The 26,958-nt window shown below is 50.7% G+C and overlaps 1 protein-coding gene across 5 annotated transcripts in view; it reads left to right on the top strand.

The window, feature by feature from the left end:
* ASTN2 (astrotactin 2) overlaps positions 1-26,958 on the top strand; it is a 473,842-nt gene that overhangs the window by 395,488 nt on the left and 51,396 nt on the right. For all 5 annotated transcript variants that reach the window (XR_013539660.1, XM_072984878.2, XM_072984877.2 and 2 more), the window contains exons 18-19: positions 2,101-2,234; positions 3,609-3,757. Coding sequence is in view for 4 of the 5 variants with exons in the window: in XM_072984878.2 (XP_072840979.2) it covers positions 2,101-2,234; positions 3,609-3,757 (283 nt within the window). In the remaining variant the exon portion in view is untranslated. The remainder of the gene's footprint in view (positions 1-2,100; positions 2,235-3,608; positions 3,758-26,958) is intronic.

Below are 26,958 nucleotides of genomic sequence, written 5' to 3' on the forward strand. Positions count from 1 at the left end.
CAGGGCTGTCTTTGAATAAATGTAGATGGTTGTACATGAAAACAATAAAACATCCCCCGAAAATAATCCATAATGCATTTTTGGAGCAAAAATAAATATAAGACCCTGTCTTATTTTCGGGGAAAACACGGTAGGTCTGTGTCGCTTAAGATGGGATGTGCTCCCTTTTATATCCCCTGCATTTGAAGTTACACTCTCATTGAAGGGCTGCTGAAGCCTATACATAATATTCATGTGATCCTTTTCCGGGTAGAGAATATTCAGAAGTGGTTTCCCCTTCCCCACCTCTAGGGGGCGCCCTGGGACCACTGTGCAGCTGGCCCAAGGCCACCCAGGCTGGCTCTTCTCCCAGGAAGGGGGGGAATCAAGCCCCCAGACTTTGGCTCCACTGCCGGAAATCTAAACCACTGAGCTCTCCAGCCAGTTTGTTGAGGCCTCGTCTCAGAGTAAGATTAAGAGCCACCAAGAAGGCGCTCGGGAACCTTGACATTGACAGCCAGCAGCCCCTGGAGAGCAAACGCAGCTCGAGTTTTCCCCACTCAGGGCAGTCCTGTTAAGATGACCAATAAGATATTTTAATTTTCCATGCATACATTCAAATTAACCTATGGAGCTTTGTAGACATATTCCCATCACCTCTGTGCCCAAGCAGGTATCTGGATCTAATTCGGTCACTATCTAATGGGCAAGGCTGCCCTGGGAGTTTCATGCATGGATTCGAATGTAGCTCAAAATGCCTGCAAATCTCTCTCTCTATGTTTTACACTTTAAGAGGCAGGTCTCTTACTTCTGTAGCTGGCTGGATAGCCCAGTGATTTAGGCATCTGGTTGCTAAGCCAGAGGCTGGGGGTGAGTTTGAGTCCCCCCCCCCCAGGCCTCGTGGGAGAAGAGCCAGCCTCTGTAGCCCTGGGCAAGCTGCAGAGTCCCAGGGCTCCCCCGGAAGAAGGGAACTTTAAATCACTTCTGAGTACTCTCTACCTAGAAAACCCTGAAAAAAAGGGTAGCCATAAGTCAGAATTATTATTTTTATTTTTGTGCGTCTGTTTCTCTTCCTCTCTTTTAGCCGCAGAACAGTTCTGTTTACCCGCAGTCCCCACGAATGCTGGTTATTATTTGATTTCTCAATTGCCGACGGGCCCATCCCTCCGCTGACCTTTTGCTTATGATCTAAATCTAACAAGAGGAATCTGATTATCTCTTCAGCTTCTGTTCCTTCCCTTTTCCTCTCCTTCTTCTGTGCCCAGAAGACGGGAATCTTTCCAAAGTGTCTGGAAAGCAGAAAACAGCAGATGTGGGTGACTCAGGATCCCTGGTTAAAGGCGGCTGTATGTTTGGGGAAACTGACAAAGCCCCAAATATTAGGGCGCGTTGCACCAAGTTGTGTTTATATCCTTTCTTTTTATAGCTAGCGGAAAGGAAATGTCTCAAAAATAAAAAAACAAAACCCTGCCTGCTTCAGACCCACATGGATCCCTTCTCTGTTGCGGTTCTGTCCAGGGACACGAACTGATCCAGAACTTCCTTCTAATTGAAAAGATGTTCACATCATAAGACGCAGGGACTGCCCCTTGCAAAAGGGTTTTGTCAGTGGCTCTGAAACAGAGGCAGGAGGGGGGGGCTGCAAAACGGGTGCTTCCCGAGCGCCATCAACCCTGTGCTTCCCGAGCGCCATCAACCCTGTGCTTCCCGAGCGCCATCAACCCTGTGCTTCCCGAGCGCCATCAACCCTGTGCTTCCCAAGCGCCATCAACCCTTCCACGGGGAAGAATGCCTAGAGGGGAACTCCAGTGCCATCCTCTCATCCATGCTCTCCTGAAATAAAGTCCTGCAAAGCTGGCACCGAATCACAGGGACAAGTTCCGATTTTTTTTCAATCCGAGGGAGAGGAAGGGAACAGGGTAGAGAGAGCGGTTGCATACGAGCATCTCGAAAGCTCACTGAGTTTCAGTTTTCTGGGCGGTGCATTAGAATGAGAACCAGCGATGGTCACCCATGGATCCACTCGTCCGCTCGCGTCTCCTCCGTGAGCCGGGCAACATATGCAACCTCGATGGGTCCTGGCCGTCCTTTCTGACCCAGCTGTTTCTTGGTCCTTTCCAGGCCGTCCGGGGGGCCCTCATGAGTTCCTGCTGGTGCTCGGGGAAAGGCGAGGTGATTGAGGATTGGTGCCGATGCGACCTGAACGCTTTCGATGAGCACGGACTCCCCAACTGCAGCCCCCTCCCTCAGCCGGTGTAAGTACCTGGGGAGCAGGATCACGAGCGGCGCTTCTCCATCCGAGGAGACCTGTCCTCCCCCCCCTTTTTCTTCCTCTGCTTTGATTTCCAGATGGATGCAACCATGTTCACAAAGCACACAATTTCACAAGAGCGATTGGGTTTTGGAAGCAAAATGTGGAAGCAAGAAACCATGGAGGTGCTTCTGTCTGCACTAAAGAAACAAATACAGTGGTGCCTCGCATAGCGAGGTTAAGCCGTTCCGGATTAACCTTCGCTATAGCGAAACATCGCTAAACGGAATAAAAAAAGCCATAGAAACGCATTGAACTTTGTTCAATGCATTCCTATGGCTTGAAAACTCACCGTTCAGCGATGTTTCTTCATAGCGCCGCCATTTTCGCACCCTTGTTAAGCGAGGGCAGGGCACGAAAATGCGGCGCGGACCTTCCGGCGGCCATTTTGGAACCGCCGATCAGCTGTTCTCCCCGGCTTCGTTATGCGAAGATTGCTAAGCGAATCGCTTAGCGATCTTCGCAAAGCGAAAAAACCCCATAGGGGCCATCGCTGAGCGAATGCTCCAGCGATGGCCCAGAGTGCCTCGTTAAGCGATTTCATCGCTCAGCGAGGCACTCGTTAAGCGAGGCACCACTGTAATGTTTGGTTTTGTCAGTTTACATGAGAAAACTCAAGCAGTTCTTTTATTTATTTAAAATATTTTTAACCCCGCCTCCCTTCTTAAAAGGACCCAAGGCGGGTTACAACATTAAAAGGACAATATTTGAAAGCTAAGAACAGTAAACATGCAAATATTTTAAAAGAATTAAAGCAATCTTCAAGCTCTCTGGAATGCTTGGTCTCACTGGCAAGACATGTTGTATCTCTGTGATGTGCAAAAGGTTTTTATGTAAATCTTGGGCTTTCTTCCTTCGAGAAGCACAGCTCAAATGCGCACCTGCCCAGCACAGGAGAGAACTGGCTGATGGGTTTAAAAGACACACACACCCAATCCAGCGCTTCTCGTGTATGAAACAAAGCAGCCCCCATCCCTTTTTGCGGTCACTCATGTTGCATTGTGTTACTTATTTTTGTGCCCCAACAGTCCATGGATTCTCGCTCTCTTCTCATAATGACAAGGCTCACCCCGCTGATCTTGCCAAGGATAATGGCTTGCAGGACGGAGGAGAGCGAGGATGTGAGTCCCTGGCCAGCAGACAGAGGAGGCTCCTTGTGCTGAAATGGGCACGCCGTGCCACAGATGCCAGGAGGGAGCTGTGGCCAAGAGTGTCCAAGCATGGGCGCGCATACGTGCCAAAGCGTTCCTCTCCCCGGCAAGGAAAAGAGACCCAGGCTAGCATCCGGACACCTGTCTTTTTCGTCCATTCGATCCAGGTTGCGTCTGTCCCCAAACGTGGAACCTTCCAGCACCATCGTCTCCCTGGAGTGGCTCGACGTGCAGCCGGCCATCGGAACGAAGGTCTCCGACTACGTCCTCCATCACAAGAAGGTCGACGAGTACACCGACACCGACCTCTACACGGGTGAGTGGGGTCTTCCCGAATCTGCTGGAAGCCAAGCAGACGGGTTGGGGGGTGTCTGCTTCTGGTCCATCAGCTGGCTCTGGCCTCACCAGTGGGTAGAGGGTCACCCGTGAGCCACGAGCAGCCTCCTAGCGTGTGTTTGCAGTCCCTTCGAAGCCCCCGGGGCCACATTGTGTGTGTGTGTGTGTGTGTGTGTGTGTGTGTGTGTGTGTGTGTGTGTGTGTGTGTGTGTGTGTGTGTGTGTGTGTGTGTGTGTGTGTGTGTGTGTGTGTGTGTGTGTGTGTCCGTGTGTCCGTGTGTGTCCGTGTGTGTGTGTGTGTGTGTGTGTGTGTGTGTGTTTTCTTGCTCCCGGAAGCTTTCAGAAGCAGCCATTTTTGCATCAGGCAGGTTAGGGGCGAAGGGTTTTAAGTCAAATTAAAAGGAGTGGCTTGGTGTTTTTCCTCCACTTTTTTGTAAGGGGGAGGACATCTCTATCCAGTTACAAACCTGGTACACCTTTATCTTGTTGGGAACAAAAGACATTGGGGGCCTTCTCCCCCCCCCCCCAGCATGGCCCACCCATGTCGTACAGAATGCTTCGAAGGCACTGGGCACAGGGCCCGCTTCAGTCCCGCTACGGCTTCATTTCCTCAGGGGCGTGTGCTCCGTGCCAACCATGGCAAAGCCCTCCAAGTCCCAGTTCAGGGGGGGGGGGTGTCTCAGGGTCTTTGGAGGTCATTGGAAGTGATGCTCAAAGTGAATGAGCTGTCGTTTTTCTGACAGACCCAGATGGGGTTCGTTTCCTTCTGGAGCCTCCATCCAGAGCTGAAGGTTTGGGAAGGGTCCCTTAGGTCTCGCCCAATATGGCAGCTGAGCCTCTTTGCCTGCATCTCACCCTCGCCCCTTGGGCATCTGTGGCCTCCAGCAACTTTCACCATGGAAAACCCATCCTGTACGTTCTGCTGGGCCAGTCCCCGAAGCTTTCGGTCACCAGAGTTGACTCTGGAACAAGTTTTTCAAACCTGGACAAATGGAGGGGGGGGAGAGGTTTCTGGTGTGTAGATGCAGAAGGGAACTTGTCTACATGCCATCTAGCAGGTTCCCCTCAAGGCCCATAGGGGGCAGCCCGTCCCAAGAGGGTCTTTCTCGGCATCCCAGAGTCTTGTGATCTCTCCGAGAGATGGGATTCTTGCCGCCACCATTGTGCTGCCCTTGCGGGGCTGTTGCCGTTGCCCCTGAGCAGTTCCGTTTTCGGACAGGTCTTCTTCCCAAAAGGAGGGAGACGGAGGCCGTGTTCCCCACCCTCCGCCCCCCACGAGCTGTTTTGTGTAGAATTCTCTCCCTGCAGACTCATGTGCAGGAAACCTCCTCTTGCTCAGAAAGACTAGAGGAGGGGGTGACCCCCTACACCATTCGGGGTTCTGTGACCCCCCTGGAAGTGGCTACAGTCCTCCACCTGGAGTCTCTCCCTGAATGCAGCTCCCATAGAGAAAGCAGAGAGCGGAAAAGTTACATTTTTGGACAATAGCAACTCAAAAGACCCAACTGTTGGCTGGAGGTATTCTAGGAGATATAAATAGAATCATAATCCTGGGTCGGGGTTTTCCTAGCAGAGACTACTCAGGGAGTGGCTTGCTGTTCCCTTTTTCCGGGGACATCCTAAGGATGGTGCAGCTGGCCCAAGGCCACCCGGGCTGGCTCTTCTCCCTGGAGCCCCCATGGGGGGGGGAATCAAACGCTGAACGTCTGGCTCCGCAACCACAGACCTCAACCCCTGAACTCTCAAGCCAGTAAAAAATAACATGTTGCTACGCAGATGTCGTTCAGGGGCTTGACCTGCCGGTCCCAGGTCCTGGGGTCTATAAGGTCTGTATAGAGGTCGGCAAAGCCATGGGGATCCCACCGTCTGCCCAAGGCAGGCATCCAAACCAAAGGAGATCTTCCGGGGGGTGGTCCCAATTTCTCTCGCAGGCCTCCAGAGCTGGAGCAGATGGGTTAGGACCCCTTCAAAACAGCCTTCCCACCATCCTCATGGGGTCCCCTGTATAGACAGAAATCCATGTCAGAGCAGCAGAAGGTTTGGGTAGCTTCACTCCCGGCCACTGGGGTCCTTTCCAGCGGTCTCCTCCTTAGCCTGCCCACAGCCGGCCAAACCTCCCGGCCAGATCGAGAACCCTCAGCTCGGCTCAGTTTCAGGGTTCAGTTTCCATTTGAGGTCTCTGACAGCCAGCGCCTAGACTGGACCCACGGGCGTGAACGCATCGCGAGGCAGCCTCGAGACCCCTTCCTTCTCCTCACGTAGGTTTTGTGTTTGTTGCCTTCCTGTTGGTTTGGAGACAAAAAAGGGAATCTCTCGGAGATAAAGTAAGTGTGAGCTATGGCACAACAATACGCAGCCTGGTTAGGCGACGCTCATGGATGGCAAAGGGAAACCTCCATGGATGGGGCCGCATGGGGAGGTTGCTGCAGCACGGCGGCCATGGTTCGGAGCAGGACCTGCTTTGGAAAGATGTCTGTGTGTGAGAGAGTGTTTACAGGGCAAGGTAGAGACCCGAGTGGCTTAACAGCATCTGGAACTAATATCAGACTTGGGAAATGTTTTCTGTCACACTGGGGCTGCTCTGGTGGAAGGACCTCATGAGAGGAGGAGGAGGAGGAGGTGGTGGTGAAGAAGTAAGCAAGAGCCGCCGTGGCCTCCCACCCCCCACCCTGGGGCCGTATCACAGAGGCATCGGATGAAAGACGAGGCATAAAAGGATGGCGTTCGATTGCAACTCAATTTCAGAAATAGGTGGCCTTGTCTACCAAAAAAAGCAGCAGGCGGCGTAGAGAGCCAAAGCTCCCGACTTGCAGACCTCGTCTTGTCGGAGGTGACCAACTTGAGTCTGGGCCAGAGGTGGAGAACGCTTCCCCCCCCCCCCCCCGCTTCTTTCTCTTTCGCTACAACTTCCCGTGATGACAACCAACACAAACAACCACCGTTCCAATGTTCCTCGCCTTTGCCTTTATGCAGTCCGGTGCGTGGTGGCCTTTTCTGGGCAAGCCCTTTGGAACACCTTTAAAGGTAGCCTTCGGCCAGCAGTATTCAGTTGACCCATTCACGGCCATTTGGTGAACTCCGTAACCTATCAGTCCCTGTTACAGTCAGTAAACGTTCTTCGTTATCCAGATTGTGTGTCTGACATTTAAGGATCAATGTCTTTCAGGGAACAAATGCCTGAAACCCACTCTGCCACTTTAACTTTTGCTTTTCTCCTCCTGTAATGGCTTCAACCATTTCACTCCCTCTTAAAGCAGATTAGTGTGTCTTTGGTCGATCCGTGCCATGCCCAGTGGTCCATCTGGAGTACCGCCATGGCTCCAGGGGCCACTGGGTGTATCCCTTCTTATCTTCGGTTGATGTTCTGTGCCAGCAGGTCACTTCTAACTTACAGCAACTGTGTGAAATAATCTGCCTTGCTTTAATCCGAAAGTCCTGCCATTAGTAGTCTTGCAGCCTAAAGGCCATGCCTTCCCTTATTGATTCACTCAAGCTCAGAGATACATCTTCGACTTTTACTACCATTATTGTCTTTTTCAGTCATCCTTATCCTCTGATGTGTCCGTTTTAGTAGTTTTAAGTGCCCAGAGTCACTCACCGTGAAATGGGTCAAGGAAGAGACACCAGAATAGGATTTCCCCCCATGCTCTCCAGGAATGAAGGGTGATTTCAGCAGAAGAAAATTGATTAGTTTCAGCGCTGGCAGGGCTGGGGAAAGACCTGAAGGGCAGCTGCTAGGCAGCAGCTGGAGTGGAAGGATCTGTTCTAGGCAAGTGGCACTCAAGCTAACACTTGTTAGTATTTCACAGAAGGCAGCAATAGTAAACCACTTCAGAATGTTTTATGCCTCGAAAACCCTCTGATGACTAAACGGCTCTTCTAGAGAGACAAGAAGTCTTGGCTGGTACCAGACTTCTGATGAGACACTCACTATTTTGGAAGATGGGTGGAAGGATCTGTTGTAGAACAATACTAAGCAAGCTCGTTTATTGGAACCATTCCATTCTTTCCAGAGAGTGCTGTATATTTTGGTTTCCCCCCCTTTTTTTTTTTCACTCCAAATCCACTGAGATAACTGTCGTTGTTTCCAAGTCTGCTACCAAGCGTCTGTGTAGCGTTGCCCTCGGAAGTGCGAGAGAGGGAGGAGAGCCTTGGCTAAGTTTAAAAGGATCTGCCTAAATAATCCATTGAGTCAGGTTTTCCGTGGGGTGGTTCTAATTTTGTCCAACTAGCAAGGTCTCTCTCTTTTTTGGGTGCTGAATTACATTGGAGTGGTTTTGGAAACTCTGCGCTAGAGAGTGGGGCCCTTGACAAAAAGAGGTGGAGCGGAGCCTTGATGCTTTGGCTTTACCCACACGCACACACATGAACACACAGAGAGAGAGAGAGACACAACGATGGACCTCTTTAATCACCTCTCTCCCTCAATGGGGTGTTCTCAGGCATGGATTCCTCACCAGCCAGGTTTACAGAGTACCCTCTGTTTTCCTTCAAAGATCACTCATAAAATAAAGCATGCTAAATCCAAGATACGCAGGTTAGGGAAATCTCATACTGTGGCAAACAGACTTTTTTGTTTCACCGCTTAAGGGAAGCACCTCTGCAAATATTTTAAGAAACGTCCTGATCTTGCCCCATTTTCTACAGTCATTAGTGGCTTTCTGAATCGTGAAAGAGCGCTCTCCCAAGCCCCTCTTCCCTGCTTCTCTATCAAATGCCACAAAGCATTCAAAAGCTCACAGGAGATACAAAGCATGGAGCCTTATCTTCGTATCTTTCGTCTACCTGTCTAGCGTCCGCTCCCAACTCTCTGACTTTGGTTGGTAGACCAGAGGGTTATTCTTCGTGGCCTCTGCGAATCACACCCTGAGTGATCCACGCCTGCGCAGAGCCTCATTGGAAAGTTCTAGAGCTTCTGCGGTAGCAAAAAACACGTTTGAATAAGGCCCTTCCTCCCTCGTATACCTTGGTGCCAAGGCTCCCCTTTCAGTTTTCTTTCAACCGCCGCGTTGAGAGCCTCATCGTTTCTGCTTCTGTGAGTAAAAGAGAAAGAGAGTTTATTCTTGATTCCTTCCTGTGATCCATCTTTTTTCCTTTAAACTTTTAGATACAAATTCATTATCATCAGATATATATTTTTTTCTTTTCTACTTTGCTTGGCCTACAGCCACAGGACCCCCCTCAATCATCGTTTCACCCCCTTAAATTATTTTCTCCTATTCATGGCCCCTTTGGGCCTGTTTAAACACAGCGTGGTCTGTGATAACAAAATGCCACTCTCCGATGGCCACGCCAAGTGTCTTTTCTGCTTGGGAGAGGCACAACAGACGTCCTTCTGCCAGCATTGTAAGAACTTCAAGCGCAGTGTCCTCCGTTCTCACTTATCCAGATTAAAATGCCGTCTTTGGGAACAATCCCTTCAACCAACCAAAATGGCCCTCCTTGTAAGGCCATCTCTCAAACCAAAGCAGTGGAGAAGGCTCTTTCTGAAGCCTCAAAACAACGTCCATCGACCACACCATCCTATTCCGACGCACCATCCTATTGAACTGCTCAATACCGAAATCCTCGATATTGAAGCCCTCCACTAAACATGAAATGTCCAAGGAAGCCTCTTCGGTTCCAGGGCCTTCTCCGCCTAAAAGACCTAAACAGCATAATCTAAAGCTGCAGTCATCTCTCAGTAGCCTCAACAAACTGCCGAATCAATCTCCATTGGTTCACCTTCTGATGATGACGGAATCCCCTCTCATCAACCCTGCTCCCAATCACTGGAATGGGACGACAGAGTCGATCCATTAACATCTTCTCCTCCCAGTCCTCAACACTCTGTTCGTTCGAGCAACCCTTCCGTAGTTGCTTCCCCTGACAGGGTCAACTCCAAACAACAATAGAGACCATACCTTATTTGGTAACATCTGATCGTCCACCATGACCTCCTCAGAGACATTAGACAGTCCCTGGAGCCATCTATTTCATCACGCGTGGCTCAGACCCGCATTCAGCACTTTCACTGGTTTGCCATTTGCCCCGACCGGTGCTCAACCAGACAAACTGCAAACACCAATCAGCCAGTTGCTCTATCCAGCTCGGCCATACCTTCTCATGGCAGGCCTCAATCACGACAGCCATCGCTGTTGAAACGGCCATATCACTGTGACCCACATCAACTCCAGCCTGCTCCCTACCTGTCACCTAAAAGACTCAGGACGGTCAAGCAATTTTCTTCTACACATGAGGCTTTTACAGCTCCAGCCTCCCAATATTTTCTTGCTAATCCAGATGAGGGAAATAATTCCTCTCGTTTGGCATCTCCAGCGTCTATATACTCCACTGCTTTACCAGCTCATCAACAACCTCCGTTTTGACATCACCAAGACATATACTCTGATATCAATGATCCTCAATATCCATTCTGGTCCATGAACACTCGTTCTGTCGATGCACGATTTCCGTCGCCCGATAGAACCAAGCCATCAAACTCAACATCACTATGACCCCGAGTTCGACACCAACGTTCAACCATATCAAACGACGTCCATGGACACTTGGATGACATCTCTCACTATCGAAAATCCTTAACACCAACAAATGCCCATGGACATACCACTTTCATCAACATCGAGCTACAAACGTCAATACTATGACACTCAACCTAATGACACAAAAGTCCACCTGGGCACAGCCGTCGATTTTCTTCCAGCATTATAGACTTCATCTCCTGCAGAAGTCTGATGCGGCCTTTGGGCGTGCTGGTCTAGCCTCTACCTTGGCGTGACACCTTACCTCCAGGTAGGACTGCTTTTTAGTCACCCAGGGTGTGATTTGCAGAGGGCACGAAGAAGAACGACAGGTTACCCGCCTGTAATTGCATTTCTTCGACTGGACCTCTGTGATTCACACCATCCCACCCGTCCTCCCCACTGTCACGCCATTTTGCTTCATGTAGCGGCGGTTGACACAACTGAGGGGGGAGGGGCCCTATTCTAACGTGCTTTTTGCTACCGCAGAAGCTCTAGAACTTTCCGACGAGGCTCCGCGCAGGCCGGATCACCCAGGGTATGAATCAAAGAGGTCCCCTCAAAGAACTGCAATTACAGGTGGGTCACCTGTCGATCCTTTGGTTGGCTGGATAGCTCCGTGGTTTAAGTCCTTGGCCGCAGAGCCAGAGGTTGGGAGTTCGATTCTCCCACGGGGGCTCCTTGACAAGGGCTGGACTTGAGGACCCCTTGGGTCCCTTTGAGCCCTGCAATTCTAAGATGAGGATGATAATTAACCTGAATGTTGGCATGCTGCCTACTCCAGCTTCACACAAGAAGAGGCAATAGGGAATAAAAAACAACAATAAGAAATGCCCGGCAATGCCAGTTTCCTTGTGCTGGCATGATTAGACCTTCCTAGAAGTCAGTCTTCCTCCCCAAGTAGATTACTGCCTCCCAGTCCAAGCCAGCTTGCCACCCGCATGGGTGAGTGATGTTGCGTGATCAACAAGCCCTTGCGCTGGTGCAAGCCCAGACATGCCTCGGTCTGTTTTTTCCCCCCTGCCAGACGTTCTCAAGTTCAGTCTACGGAAGCCTCCAACTGCCTTGAGAAGGAAAAACCGAACAGCGACCTTGTGCTCAAACTGAAGCTGGAAGGGAGGCAGATGATCTGGAAAGGTGCGTTGTGTTCCCCTCTGTTTTCATCAGAAGAGCCAGCGCAATCATCATCCTTTTTCCTCTTGACCCTATCGGCAAACAACCATCTTGAGACCCCAAGCTTCCTTGTGTTCCTGGACAGAGGCCGCCCGGTTTCTCTCTGCTCTCCACTTCTGCCGCCTGATCAAAGCCCCTTGAGCCTTCGTCCTCCGCCATTCCCCGTACATGAGGGAGAGAGCGATGGGGAACACCCGGGTTTGTTGTGATGAATGTGTTTTGCTTCCAGCCCCGTTCTTTGTTTTCATCTACGGGCCATTAAGACCAGGGAAATGAACGACGTTGTTCTCGTTTAGACCCACCGAGCTACGCAAACACAATTTCCTTATTTATTTGAGTCTCAGGGATCGTCTTGATTCCGGCTGAAACACCTCCAAAGGAAAACGAATCACATTACGTCTTGGGCAACGGGGCTCTGGGGAAAACTTGGCAGCATCTAGGCAGAATGCTGATGATTTTCACTTTTTTTAAAAAAATTGTTGTCCCCCACTTTCATCCTTACGTTCGTTAATGTCAGTTGTGCCCAGTAAGAGACAGGCGACCGCATCTGTCCCATGGAGTGAGCGATGCCGAGGGCATCAGCCAGTTAAATCTTTTCCCACCCTCCTTGAATGGGGCTCAAGTATTGTGTAAGCTTAACTGGACTACACCCTTGGCCAGTTCTTCATTGTAAAAAAAATTGGTTTAGCTTTTGAGTTCTTCAGGGCACCACAGAAGAATGAAATAGCGAATATCAGGGTCTTAGCCTTTTGAGAACTTCTGAGATGTAGGTGTTCTTAAAGGGACGTTGGATCTTTGGGTCCCAAGATGGGCTTGGACTAAAACTCCCAGAAGCTTTCACCGCGAGCTGCGCTGGCCAGAATTTCCGGGAGTTCTAGTTCAAGAACAGCTGGGCACCCAAAGTTGGAATGCACCGGTCTAGGTGTTTCTTCCCCGCAAAATGCCTTTGGATTGCCAGGTTTCCAGCTTCCTAGCAGTGAGGCAAGGCAACCGAGTGGCCCACGAATGGGCCAGGGAAAGACGCAGCAGAGAAGGAGGGGAGGTAGACCAGTGCAGGCGCCAAAAAAAATGAGCATAACAAAGTGCATTCCCCCCCACCCTCCTCCCAAAAACCCCCAACACTTATGTGAGCGAGCCATGTGGGAATAGACTGATGGGTAGTCAGGGAGGGTTTCCCACCTTTTCTTTTCTCGATCTACAAGCGGATTGCTGGGCTTCCTTCGTCCTTCTCCCTTTCAGGAATCTTCCTATTTCCTCCTCCTCCACCACCTTGCTAAAGCTTCGCGTAGCTCCTCCACAACAGCTGAGAAGACTTGCACATCTAGAAGCCAGTTGGGTGTGGGTGGGTGTGCGTTGGTTACCACCAGCTCTTATCTTTCTTGTGCGCCAAACGAATGGATTTCCTGAAGCAGGCAAACCATGGCTTTTTCTCATTACGAACTTCCCATGCAGTTAGTTCCGTTTGATAGCCAGAGGTTCAGCACTAGCCTGCTGTAACTCTGGTAGTAAAAATACCAAGGGGGATCTTACGTGGTTTTCCTAATTGAGTGCCTGGAGAAGATATTTTGCTTTCTCAGACTTATAATCATCATCGTCATCATCATTACAAGCCTTCAGGGCAATTATGTCTTATGGTGACCCTTTTCTAGGGTTTTCCAGGTAGAGAGGACTCAGAATTGTTTCCCCCTTCCCTTCATCTGGGGGTGCCCTGGGACCGCCAGGCAGCTGGCCCAGGGCTGCATAGGCTGGCTGTACCTTATAGGAAGCCCTGTGGGGGGCTGGAGGTGGAATGAAAAGCCCAACCTCTGGCTGAGCAGCCAGAGACCTCTCTCCAGCCAGCTTTCCCCAGGTGAGGAGTGTGTTAATTGTGTGCTCCCAAAAGCACGGCTTTTGTTCCTCTTTGGATGAGCTGCCTTCACACGCCCCTGTGCCTCCTGGCACACTCTTTGCTCACGATGTGGCCAGTTTAGCGAAAGGAACCCGGTCAAAGAGGTTCTGGAACGCCGTGGCCACTGGTGGGGAGGAAGGGGGCTGGCTTGGCCGACACTCCTGCACCGCCCAGTCCAGGGTGGAAGAAGACAGCGAGGCGACACGGGGCTGGCCAAAGTGGCCAGCTGGCCTTTCTCGAGCCGTTCACGGGTTTCCAGAGCAGCTGGGGTGTCAGCTGCGGAGAGCACTCACGGCTTCCCTGGTCAGTCGGTCGATCGCTGCCGAAGCCAAACGCAGAAGGGGCACGCTAAAGGGAAGGCAGAGAGCTTCCCTGTAGCCCAGAATAAGTAGCCATGGGCCACCTTTTCTTCTTCCTTTGATGTTGTTTCCCCTTCTCAGCAGAGGCCAGTGAGAGCAAAGAGCATTAGAAAGGAGAAGGCAAAAGGCTGCCTGGCCCTTCTTCACCCACACTTCTGAGTCACCCTTTGGACTGTCATGGCCCGCCCAGCGCCCAGGGTGAGCCTCCCCGGCTGAGCCGTCGGGTCGCCCTTTCTGCCCGGCAGTAGACGAGCAGGAAGGGTTGAATTTTTCCAGGAGCTGTGTGCCCAACCATCTGACATGCCGATTCCCCGGACCCATACGGCTTGCAGGATGCCCATTGCTTCTGCGGCTAAAGGGGCCCTTGGACCACCATTCCCAGAATCCCCAGTAGCCATGTGGGCTGTGGATGATGGGTATTGAGTTCCGAAACCAAGAAACTCTATTTCCCACACTCTGTTTCTTCTTCCCCTTGCCCCTGCCCTGCAGAAAAGGTTCTGTACACACACACACACACACACACACACATATTAGAGCATTTTGAAAAAAATGAATCCTGTTTTGTAGAAACCATTGGGAGGGAACGTATAATAATATGGTGGCAGAAGAAGCGATGGAAAACCTGGATCCATCAGCCTGGTTGGTGAACGGAGAAACCTTTTTCTGGTGTCCTCTCCCCTAACCCTTTCTTTTTATGATTTGGGGGGGGGGGTGTTATACGTGGTTAGCAGGAGTGCCTGGAGGTGTTGAGTTGGGTCGCACTTCTGTTCCCCTGCCTTACCTAGGAGTCAGCTCCCTCTTTGCTTGATCGCACTTGCTCCTAAAACCCTTGCACTTCAGAGTGTGCTGTTGGTTCTCTTGCTGTCTGGCTGGGGGGGGGAGGTCTATGGGATGGTGGTCCCTCCACCTCCCATGCTTTCCTCTGCTTTCTCTTCCCCTCTCCCATGAAAGAGAGAAAAACAACTCTGCATAACTCAGCTCTGCTGTCTCTCCTTGGCCGAGGCCTCACCGTCTCATTCTTCCCGTTCCGTTTTCTTCTGTGCATATATTTGCTTCTTTACATTTTTACAAACCCACCCATGTCGACCTTGGACCTATGGCTTCTCCCTCCCTCCCTTACTCACTCAGCCTTTCTTTTTCTTTTTTGGAACACGCTGGCGTCATGTAGGGTGGACCTCTGGTGCCACACCTGCTGGCCGGGAGCCGCTGCGTCGGCGTTGTTGGTTGGGACAGGCCGGGGGGGGGGTGGTCCGGAAGGGACCATGGTCCTTTGCCGGAAGCTGACAGCAGCAGAAGGGCCGTTACCTGCCAGAAGCAGAGGAGGTGTTGTGACTCACAACCAAGGGGGAGTGGGGTTGTCTCTCTGAGTCAGAGCCTCTCGGGTCCATTCCCAAAGTAGAACATCTCACGTGCTAGCCACCGTTCCAGATTGGATGGGGCTGGACGTCTCCATTTGGCAACCTCTGTGACGCCTAATATAGACACAAAGCTGCGCCCAACCCGCTCTACCACGGTTCCTCCCTCTCCTGCCTCTGCTGCAGTCCCCCACCCCCGTTACACAAGACATCATCTCCAGGCAAACCATCACGTCTCTTCTCAAAGTCCAGAGGACTGGAAGTTCAGCCTCGCACCCCAATCCAAGCCTCTTGCTTCTTGAGAAGACTGTGCTGTTCTCTCTATTTGCCCATTGTCTCCTCCTCGTCGTCCTCTTTCTGACTGAAGTCAGTTCCTCCCGGCTTTGCCCACAATGTCTCCTCCAGTTTGGGTCTTCTCCGGCAGTGGTGGCTTCCCAAAGATAGCTTGCTGGTGGGAAGCTAGCCTTCCATCCTTGGTATCTCCAGGGAAAAGGGGGGGGGACTCTGCATGAAACTTAGGCAGTTTCTGGACACTCCTGGATAGAGACTATGTTGGGCTGGGTCGGCCGATGACTTGGCTTTACGCAAGATAGCCGCACGCGTTAAAGGCTGGAAAGCTGTTGCGGATGGTGGAAGTGTCGCACGGACGTATTGGATTGGCAAGTGAGCTGTTCTGCTCCGATGATATGGTTGCAGAGGAAGTAGACAACAATATTTGCCCCAGCTCATTGAAACTGAAGTGCTTTGTCCTTGTTTTCGTGTAAAGCGCTTAGGATCCCAGCATTCCCTCTGCTTCACCCCTCTTATCTCTGTACCCCATAGCGCTATACTCGCTATAAGGAAACCACCAAGGGGATAAACCTGTTTGTGCTTATCCAGGTGTGGACATCAGCCATTGATTACACCGTGTCATGCTGGTTAAGAACCGCCATGGTTGGAAACTGTGGTTTGAGGTACTGCCATGTATGTGGCGAACCTCTGAAGAAGGGGCTCACCACACAGTCACGGGTATGTGACTTCAGAACTTCTACACACACACACACACACATAAGAAAGCTCTTAAGGACCTTCAAATGCAGAATCGTACCCCCAGAAATCGCTTGAGGGTGCATTTTCCTAGTTTGCAACAGTAGGGGAAGGAATAGCCAATGTTCTCCAAAAACAGCTGGAACGTATTTCCCCCCCTTCCTTGCTAAACCAGTTAGTATTCCAGTTATTTCCAGTATGGAACAGGGGTAGGAATGGGGGGGACCTCCCTCAAAGGTTCACAGTGTGTGTGGGGGATGCAGTACCCCAGACCTGCTGCAGTTACATAGTCATGACTCCGCCAGAACCGTAGCTTGGTGCGTACGTGGGCTCCAGAGTGTGTCTACTCATCCGAGTGGTCCATTGGCTTTTCTGGACTCAAGAAGAATTTGCACACAGGCTCATCCTGTTCAGGTTGGGAATTGCCACGGAGACCCCATCGACAGATGGCAAGTTTTTGACTCCTTGGGCTTCTGGGTCCCACTTCTTTGAGCCTCTGGCTCTGTGCGGGCAGTGCTTGGGGGTCAGAGGGGCGGAAAGACGCAGGTCCTGCCTTTCGACGCCTCTGTTGTGGTCATCAACGCTGAAGACAAGGTGCACGGAAGACCAAGTCCCTCTCTGGGCAAATCGGTCCAAAGACATTTCTGCGAGGTGGTGATGATGGACTTCCAGCCTTCCCATCGGTGGGTCGTTCTCCTCCTAAAGGGGAAGAGGTTGAAGGACAATGGTTGTCACAGCCTTCCTTCTTTTCTCCTCCTTTTTTTTTGCCAGCTTCTTCTGTTGTTTTGCATGTTTTTGGGGGAGAAACCAAAATAATCAACCCCTCTCTTCGTGTCCGCATGTTAATGGGCCCGGGGCTTAGGCGCTGGAGAGCGCACAGCCATTTTGACAGTGGGGGAAATGAAAATTTGCATACATTCCTGAGCTAATGAGCAAAACAATCTGGCGTCTGCCTCTTTCTTGCCCCAACCCCAGCACACCCCCCCCCCCAGGAAACCTCATCCTTGGGAGGCATCCTCTTGGGTAGGGACGGCTGCCAGGACGGGCCGAGCCAAGAGGCAGGAGCAGAACGGTCACGGAGCAGGCATGCCTCGAGGTGGAGTCTCTGGGCAGAAGTACAGAGGACCGGGTGACCAGATCATCACACCGCTGCCAAATCCGACCATGGCAGGTTGCGTTCTGTGTGTCTGGCTTTGGGTGGGCTCCCATCGACGTCTCTGGAATCTAGACTGTGGATAAACCCGAGAAGAAGCCAAAGGCACTGGCCGGAACCCCAATAGAAAGAAGGAGAACCAAACCAGATCTAACTCAGGACAGAGGCTCCAACGCGGAGGGAGGCCAACACTTCCTGCTCCCTTCCGCACCCAGGGCAACGGCTGGTTGGACGCCAAAGCGCTCGGGGCCTCCTGCGGACGAGGAGGAGGTGGGAACACTTCCGCTCACCGTGGAAAATGGGCTTTCGGATCCACACAGCCTTGTTGCTGGTGTCGACGTCAGGATAGAAAGACTAGAGAACCACTGGATTGCTCAGGAGTCGAGAGCTCTGGTTGTGGAGATTGGGAGTTCGATCCCCCCCTCCCATGGGTCCTCTTTGACAGGGGCTGGACTGGATGACCCCGAGGGTCCCCCTTCCAGCTCTTTCAGTTCCAAGATCATTACAGAAATAATGCCATTGGAATTCGGAAAAGAGAATGAATGTCTGACGCTTGAGGAACCCAAGACCAATGGGCCTAAGGGAGGTACACAGCGTAGCTGTGGGTGACAGTGGCTGTATAAAGATGGCGAATTAAACCACCCCAGTGGTTGAGCGTTTTCTTCCAGAAAAGTGTGTGCATCTTTTGTCCTCTGCATGCCAAACCTTCTCTCTTGGTTTAACTCTGCTGTTCTCGGGGGCGAAGAGCTGGCTGGAATCCTGCCCACACAGAGGTGTTGTTTCTGTTCTTTCATCTTTGTAAAACGGAGTCCCTCCAGCAGACTCTGTTGCGGGCCTCCTTGATGTGTGCATGTGCGTGCCTGTGTGTGTGTCTCCTGCCCCTCTGGACCTCCTGCCAGGGGTCGACCTCAGCCTCCTCGGCAGGCCCCATTTGTCTGCCAGCCAGCCCAAGACCCTCTTGGCAGCTCCCCCTCTGACTCGGAAACCACCCCAGCCGGAGCGCCTTCCTTAAATCATCTATATTGCCGCACCGCCTGAAACTGCTCATTGGAAGGCCCCGCCGATGGCAGGAAAGGATTTACCACATCCAAATTCACTTGACAGAAAAACAAAATTCCAGCGTAATTTTAACCAGCTGTGGTAGAAAAGGCGCAGAGAGAGAGAAAACAGTGTGGGGAGCAAGAGAGGGGCATTCGAGCCGAGGCCGAGGCGAGGCGAGGTCATCCCGGGAATGGGTTGGACGCAGGAGGAGCGGGGCGCGGGGCACTCTGGCCGCCACCGCTGCACAGAATCCGACCCGGGACTCTTGGCGGTGGCCGACACAGGTGCCATGCAATGATCACCAGTGGCGGAGAAGCTGAAGGCCAGAAAGTCCGTTTTAGGAACATCCTTCCTGTGACAAACCCAGACCTACTGGGATCTATCACACAGTTACTAAGCTGCCACCAACCATTCCCTATAAAAAGTCACACAGACCAGGGATGGATTTTTAAACAGTAAAAGAATAAGGTTTATTTTAAATACAAACAGGGTAAATAAAACAATCAGGTGAATAAAATAAAGTAACGTGGCTTATTCTCACACACACAAGCATACAGTTTGGTTCACCTAGAACCTTTAACTTAAAGCACAGACCCTGAACCCATCAGTTCTGGCTAACCCACAGACCCCTGAACCTTTCAGGTTGGTACTCTGACACACAGTAGTACCCTGTCAGACACCCAGACTCCCACAACAGCTTCTTCTTCCCCAGCTGCTGCTTCGTCCCAACCCAGTGTCTCACAGTCTGTCTCAGCATCTACTCTTCACCACACAGGCATCACATATTTATACAGTACAGCCCCTCCTCCTGATGTCCCGCCTTCCACTCCCCATAGGATGGAACTTTCCCTCCAAACCCATGACAGACAGGTAACATCAGTGCTGTTATGTAACACCTCCCCTCTTTATAAGTTGTTTTGTAGGGGGAAAGCTAACGTGCTTTTCACCAAAAAACAACCTGAATAAAATACACAACAACAGTTATACATACCATATTATACTTACTTACATTCTAAGTTAAACATTTCAAATAGGCATTTAAACATTTACCATATACATTACATCAATTTACCTTTATTAATACAAACCAATTTAAAACCAGGTACATTTTAACTTTTTGTCTTCATTATATACATATAGTCCATGTTCTTTCGCCGTCTTCAGTCTTCAGGTCTTCTTGATAAGGCGTCAGCAACACAGTTCACTGACCCTCTGACCACCTTCACTTCAAAGTCATAGTCCTGTAAGTTCAAAGCCCACCTCATAAGTTTGCTATTGTGGGTTTTCATTGTCTTTAACCATTGTAATGGTGAATGGTCAGTACACAGAACAAAATGTCTTCCCCAGATGTAAGGCTTGGCCTTCTGGATCGCGTAGACTATGGCCAAACACTCCTTCTCCACGGTTGCCAAATGTCTCTCACCTTTTTGAAGTTTCCTACTCAGGTAGGACACTGGATGCTGGTCACCATTCTCATCCTCCTGGCACAGAACTGCTCCTACCCCGCTGTTAGACGCATCGGTGTAGATGATGAACTCCCGGTCGAAGTCTGGAGCACGCAGGACAGGATAGTTGATTAACGCCTCCTTCAACCTCTGGAACGCCGCCTCACAGTCGCTGGTCCACGGGATGCGGTCATCAGTCTTCTTCCTCGTCAGATCGGTCAGCGGAGCCGCAATCTCGCTAAACCTCGGGATGAACTTTCTGTAGTAGCCCACCAACCCAAGAAATGATTTGACTTTTCTCTTGGTGGTGGGTCTAGGCCAATCTCGAACAGCTTCTATTTTGGCCTCCAGGGGTTTTATCATTCCTCCCCCTACCATGTGACCTAAGTATTTTATTTCTGGGCTACCCAGCTGACACTTGCTGGCCTTTACTGTTAGCCCTGCTGCACTTAACCTCTGCAGCACTAACTCCAGGTGTATCAGGTGATCTTCCCAGGTATTACTGAAGATCCCTATGTCATCAATGTAGGCCACTGTAAAGTCACTGAGCCCTGCCAAGGTCTGGTCCATCAGCCTTTGGAATGTGGCTGGTGCATTTCTGAGACCAAAGCTCAGGACTCGAAACTCATAGAGACCAAAAGGGCTGCAAAAGGCAGTTTTTTCTTGATCCCTGGGATCAATTCTTAATTGCCAATATCCCTTTACCAGGTCCAATGATGAGATGAACCGACAACCCCCTATGGTTTCAATCAGGTTGTCTAGCCTGGGCATTGGGTAGGCATCAGGAGTGGTTACACGGTTTAACTTCCTGTAATCAACACAAAACCTAATGCTCCCATCAGGCTTGTCCACAAGGACTATTGGAGAGGACCAAGGGCTAGAAGAGGGGACGATTATGTTCTCCCTCAGCATTTCGTCCAGCTCCTTCCGCACCTTGTCCCTATAGGGTCCCGTTACTCGGTATGGGGATACTGCCTGCGGGGGTGCATCCCCTGTGTGGATCCGATGCATCACTCCCTTCACTATCCCCGGCTTGTTGGAAAACACCTGTTGATATTTGCTAAGCAGCATTTTTAGTTCTTGCTGCTGGTCTTGGGTGAGTGCAGGACTGATCTTTACCTCCTCTGGGTTGTATTTTACTTCCCCTCTACCCTCCCAGAAGGGTAATTCAGCTTCCTCACTCTCAGCTGCTTTTATCGCGAATAAAACCCTCTGTTCCCCTCTGTAGTAGGGTTTTAGGGCATTCACATGAACCACCCTCCTTGCTTGGTTCTCCTCCTGCTCTATCAGGTAGTTCAGGTCTGACATCTTGGAAATGACCCTATATGGTCCTGCCCATTTGAGCTGCAGTTTATTCTCTCTGCAGGGCCTAAGCCAAAGCACTTCCTCCCCTGGGTCAAAGTGCCTCTCTCTAGCTTTGTGGTCATACCATGTTTTCTGTCTGACCTTCTGAGCTTGCAGATTTTCTGCTGCCAGCTCTAGATTTCTCCTTAGGTCATTCATCAAGGTGTCTATGTATGTCACAACGTCTTGTGGGTCATCCTGGGTGATCTGCTCCCAATTTTGTTTGATCAAATCAAGGGGCCCTTTCACCCCTAAGTGTGCAGCAGACATGTCAGAGTGACCCCTTTGTAAGATCATGGGGCGATACTTTTCAGGTACCACCAGCTGACTTCTGATCCCATCTCCCCCTTTTGAGATATTTCTCAGGGTCTCTCTATATAAAATCCCCTTCTTCTCCAGAAATCTCACTGGGGTTTCAGGTGTTAGCTGGGCGTCAGTCACCTGTTCAAAACACTTTTGGAGAGTGGCGTCTGCCTTTTGCTCCTGTCCAAATCTGCTGTCTGTGGTTAAGGTTTCCACCACAGCTTCTGAACTCCCCTCTGCTTCCGCCTCTGGCTCATCATTACCCCCCTGAACTGTCCCCGTGGTGGCTTGTGAGCGTGTAATCACTAGCACCCTTTTCACATGTTCAGCCAGGTCATTTCCCACGAGCACGGCTGCTGGCAGAGTCGATGAAATCGCTAGCCGCCAATCTCCCCTCCAGCCTTGAAAGTTGACAGGTACCTCTGCTACTGGCAGAGAGATTACCTGCCCCTCAATACCTGCTACCTTTATGCTCTCATTTGGGATTATAAACTCCCGGGGAATGATATCGGGATGGCACAGGGTTACCTGGGAACAAGTGTCCCGCAGCCCCCTATACTGACGGTCAAGTATTCCTACGTCCACCCCGGCTGTCTCAAACAACTGAGAATCTGTTTTTATCAGCAAGCAGCGCTTTACCTCCACAAGAGGACCATTTTCCTCAGCCTGCTCAGCATAGGTAGCTGTTCCAGACTGAGTAGCCATGGCAACAGGCTCCCTCTGTGACACTGAGCCTTGCTCTTGCTGGACACAGAACACAGCTTTTGGCTTGGTCCCACTAGAATTCTGAGGCACCATTCCTTTTAGCTGCTTCAATTTCTCACACTCTGAGATTAGATGACCCTTTCCCTGACAGAAATAACATTTTCTGGTGTATTTTGATTCTCTCTCCTCTTGTTTGGGTTTTCCCTCCAAATTCTGAGGGCTTGGTTTCATGCCTGAGGGCTTCCCTTCACCATGGGCCCCTCCCCCTTGCTGGCTTTTCCCTGGTCCCTGAGAGTACTTGCTGTAGGTTTCTTTGGGTTTACCTACATATTTCCCCTCACCCAAGGGCTTTCTTATTTGCGAGATAAAATCCGCGATCTCTGCGGCTTGTGCCACAGATTTTGGTTTCCTTTCCCTAACCTGGAATTTCAATTCCCCATGCAGAACTGAATAGAACTGTTCCAGGGCTATCAAGTCTTTAAGCTGTTCATAGGTCTCTGTTCCCTCCTGCGACAGCCATTTCTCAAGCAGCCTCACCAATTGGGCCCCCACTTGGGTAAAAGTCTGTTCTGGCTTCTTGGTGAGGGACCTGAACCTTTGTCTCAGCTGCTCTGCATTTATCCCATGTCTTGCAAACACCAGTTTTTTAAACTCTGCGAAATCTTTCATCCGTTCCTCAGGCATCTCGGCATAAACCTCAGCCAGGCTACCACTGATTAAAGACCGCATGATGGTCATCTTCTCAGTTTCCCTCACTGAGAAGTCCACAAACGCTCTTTCCACTAAGGAAAAGAACACCTCGGGACAATCTCCCTTGTGGTACACAGGGAATTTCTTCAGGTCAGCCTTAGACAGTTGGCCCCCCTCAGAATCCCTATTATTATTATTGTTCTGGTTCATCAGTTCCAATCTCTTTAATTCAAACGCCATTCTCTCTTTCTCTAATTCAAATTGCCGCTGTTTCTCTCTTTCCCTTTCCTCCATTTCCCTCACCCTCAGTTCATGCTGTTGGGCTATGAGTATTTTTCTGAGTTCTGGGTCTTGCTCTCCTGTGCTGTCACCTTGCACTGAGCCAAATTCATCCTCAGAACCTTGGTCATTCTGGGGGTCTTTCACTTCACTCATGTCTGCTATCTTGCTTCGAGTCAAGGGCATAATCCCCCCTCAGAACAGGCTGCTTTAAAAAGTCAAGCCTCAAAATAAAACGACCACTTTTTTCCTTCTTGCCTCAGAACCAGCTCTCCCTAGAGATTGCTGCTGTTCTTCAGCACTACTTGCAACAGTATCGAGTCAGAGCCTACCCCCCTCTGCTGGGCCTCTCAGCTGGCAAGCTAGCTCGCTGTTGCTACGCAGTTTTGCCTCAGCGTTTTCCCGCCAAAATCAGGCTGCCTCAGAGCACCTTAATCTAAGTCTCCCCAGTTGGCACGTTCTTCTACTAGCGCACCTCCCCGTGAGGTACACCTAGAAGATTACCTACGCGCCTCAGACTGTCCCTGACTAGACCCCCCTTGCTCTGGGCACACTTGCCAAGGCTTTGCTGGACCGCTGGACAACTGGACCAGTCGTATCCCACACGCTGGACACCAATCAATGTGACAAACCCAGACCTACTGGGATCTATCACACAGTTACTAAGCTGCCACCAACCATTCCCTATAAAAAGTCACACAGACCAGGGATGGATTTTTAAACAGTAAAAGAATAAGGTTTATTTTAAATACAAACAGGGTAAATAAAACAATCAGGTGAATAAAATAAAGTAACGTGGCTTATTCTCACACACACAAGCATACAGTTTGGTTCACCTAGAACCTTTAACTTAAAGCACAGACCCTGAACCCATCAGTTCTGGCTAACCCACAGACCCCTGAACCTTTCAGGTTGGTACTCTGACACACAGTAGTACCCTGTCAGACACCCAGACTCCCACAACAGCTTCTTCTTCCCCAGCTGCTGCTTCGTCCCAACCCAGTGTCTCACAGTCTGTCTCAGCATCTCCTCTTCACCACACAGGCATCACATATTTATACAGTACAGCCCCTCCTCCTGATGTCCCGCCTTCCACTCCCCATAGGATGGAACTTTCCCTCCAAACCCATGACAGACAGGTAACATCAGTGCTGTTATGTAACACTTCCCTCTTGCAACCCACTCCGTTCTGGCCCTCCCCGGTTGCTTTTAAACACCTTCATGGGAGGGGAGGGGGTAATAAAGGAAGCCTTCCCCGAGAGGCGCAGAACAGGAAGCATGCTTCCTTTTTGGGACTTTTGATCTGCAAACTGTACGCTAGGACCTCGGAAGCAATTTCCACGCTTCCTTTTATTTCATCGCCATCCTCTCAGACCTACAGGCCCGGAAGGGATCCTACGGGTCAAGACGTCCAGCCCGTATCCAGGAGGCCCAGTAGGGGAGATAAACTCCCAACCTCCGGCTCCCCAGCCAGAAACCTTGACCACTGAGCGATCCCACCAGCTCTTCCCCCCCCCCCGTCCCCGCCCCACGACAGTCTTAACAGAATTGCCCAGCCCACCCCCACCCCGTTCCTTAATTTCATTAAGGAATGAAATGATCTGGAACTTCCCGGGAGGGCATAAGGAAGGTGTTTTTCAGCAGCGATGCTTTCTCGTCCTTCTTTTCTCATCCACTGGGAAATAATGGCTGGAATCCAACTGGTGTGTCTCCAAAGACTGGAGTGAAGGTGCCCTGGCTTGGACGCTTCTCCTCCGTCTTCTTACTGGGCAAGCCCCGGTGGTCTTATCTCGTTTCAGCGACAGCTCTCAAAAGAGCACCAGCGGCGGGCTCCGAGGTTCGGCACTGGTCCAGACAACGCCTTGGTGGTGGATAACGTAAGCGTTGGCCCCATCCCGTTGTCTGGAGTCAGCCTGAATTGGGGGAGAAGGGGAAGGGAGCTGGCAGCTGTCGGCTGTGGATGCCAGCCCACTTCCCAAAGCTTTTGGCAGCATTCAAAAGCCTTCCTTCTGCCACCAGTGGTGATGGAGGGAGAGACCTTTCCTGATAATGGGACCCCCTGTGCAACAGTTGGGGGGGGGAAGCTTTCCTAGGTGGTCCCGTTGGCCGAACCAAGACCGCCGTGGCCACAGGTACTCTTGAGGGCAACCCAAGACTTAACGGCAGTGGCCCACTGGTCCCTCTGGTCTAGGATGGCTGGGTTTTTCTGGCAGACAGCGCCTAGAACGTAACGTTACTAACCTTTGCAGAAAACATTCTGCAGAGAGGTTGCCTCTATCATCATATCCATGCTGGGCAAATGCCGTTTTATTTGTTAATTTAAATAATAATAATAATAAATCATCGTGCAGTTCTCTTTTTGTTTATTTCCCATTCTGCTTCATGTTGCAGCTGCTGCTCTCTTTTTTTTGCCATCGCTCTGTCTCTCATTTTATCTATTTTATTATTGTTGGCGTTATGTTTATTGTTGTTATGTTTCATCTTCCTCCCTTTTTTAAAAAAAAATCTCGTCTCACTGTAAATTGCCTTCAGGAGTATTTTTGGACAGGGAGGAACCCGGTGTCAAAAATAAAGAAACTAGGAGAGTAACACAGCAGCGAGGAGGCTGATGAACAAACAGGGAAGTCCTCACTTCCACTCTCACTGCTTCCGGGAACTTGCTTAGTGGTTTTCGGCAGTCCACGCCTCCTCCTAGCCACGGTTCCCGAAACGATGACTCTAAAGGAAAGAGGGAGTAATGCAGCGGCTGAAATCCTGTTGCGTACTTATGGAAGTGCCGTAACTTTCAGATGTTAGTTGACGTAAGTTAAGAAATCTCCATAGACATTGCCTCTACAACAGGTAATGTCCATGGAGCTTTCTTAGCTTGGGATCCTTTGCTTCCAAAAGTTGTGTCATTTGCATAACTGTGCAACAGGATTTCAGCCAACGCTTGCTATGTCTTTCTTTGAAACAGGTAGCTTGGCTCGTCCTTCCAAGTGTTCCAGGGGAGTGTGTAGTCTGTCCTCTGCGGTCCTTGACCCCTGAGATCTGTGGACCACCAACTGATCTGGGATAGTTTGATCCTTCTTCTTCGCTAGTTCCTATTGAGTCCCATTGAGTTCGTTTACCACCGGAAACTCCCTCTTACCCAGTTAAGGTTGCTGGACACCTCGGACAGTAAGGCAGCAGCTCTTCCGGGTTTCTGAGCGACATCTTTCCCATCTCTGCCTGGAGTAATCAGGGACTGAAGCATCCGCTATCAGCCTACAAACCATCAGTCTCATCAAAAAGCCTTTCCAGGCATAATCTCAATGGCTTTGGTGTGGCCTACAAAGGACGTAGCAACGTGGACCCGTGGTCCTGCAAAATTGTCTTATCACACTGGAAAAAAGACAGACGTTGTTCTCCATCCACTTAGCCCGTAGTAGAATTAGACCCATTGAAATCAATTTCGGAGTGCTAAGTCTGCACTCGAATAAAATTCCATTGGTTCCCATTGGTATTTTCTAAGCAAGGGTTGGGCATTCGACTTAGGTCAGCATGAGATCCATCTTCTTCTTTACTAGAACATCATCCTAAGCCTTCCAAGGGAGGGCTCCCTACGTTGAAGGACATTTTGTCGTTTCCCTCAAATCCAGAGATGTTTTGGCCCAGTTTGATGGTGTTTCCCCACACCTACCCGAACCTGCTGCCAACGCCAACTCCTGCTCCCGTTGGGGAGAGGAGGAAGGAGAGTGCATCTGGGAGGCCCCGAGACGGACAGCTGTTCCATATTTCCAGCTCCAGTACACCTAGGGGAACATCTGGTTTGTTTCAATACGCCCAGTGCCCTGCCGTTTGAGGAGAAGGCAGGAGTGGGCTGGCAAAGAGCGGCGGGAGGAAATCGAGAGGGCTGTGCTGGGTTTGGGGTCACCTGCC

This window comes from Pogona vitticeps, chromosome ZW-PAR, assembly GCF_051106095.1.
Source record: "Pogona vitticeps strain Pit_001003342236 chromosome ZW-PAR, PviZW2.1, whole genome shotgun sequence".
NCBI lineage: Eukaryota > Metazoa > Chordata > Lepidosauria > Squamata > Agamidae > Pogona > Pogona vitticeps.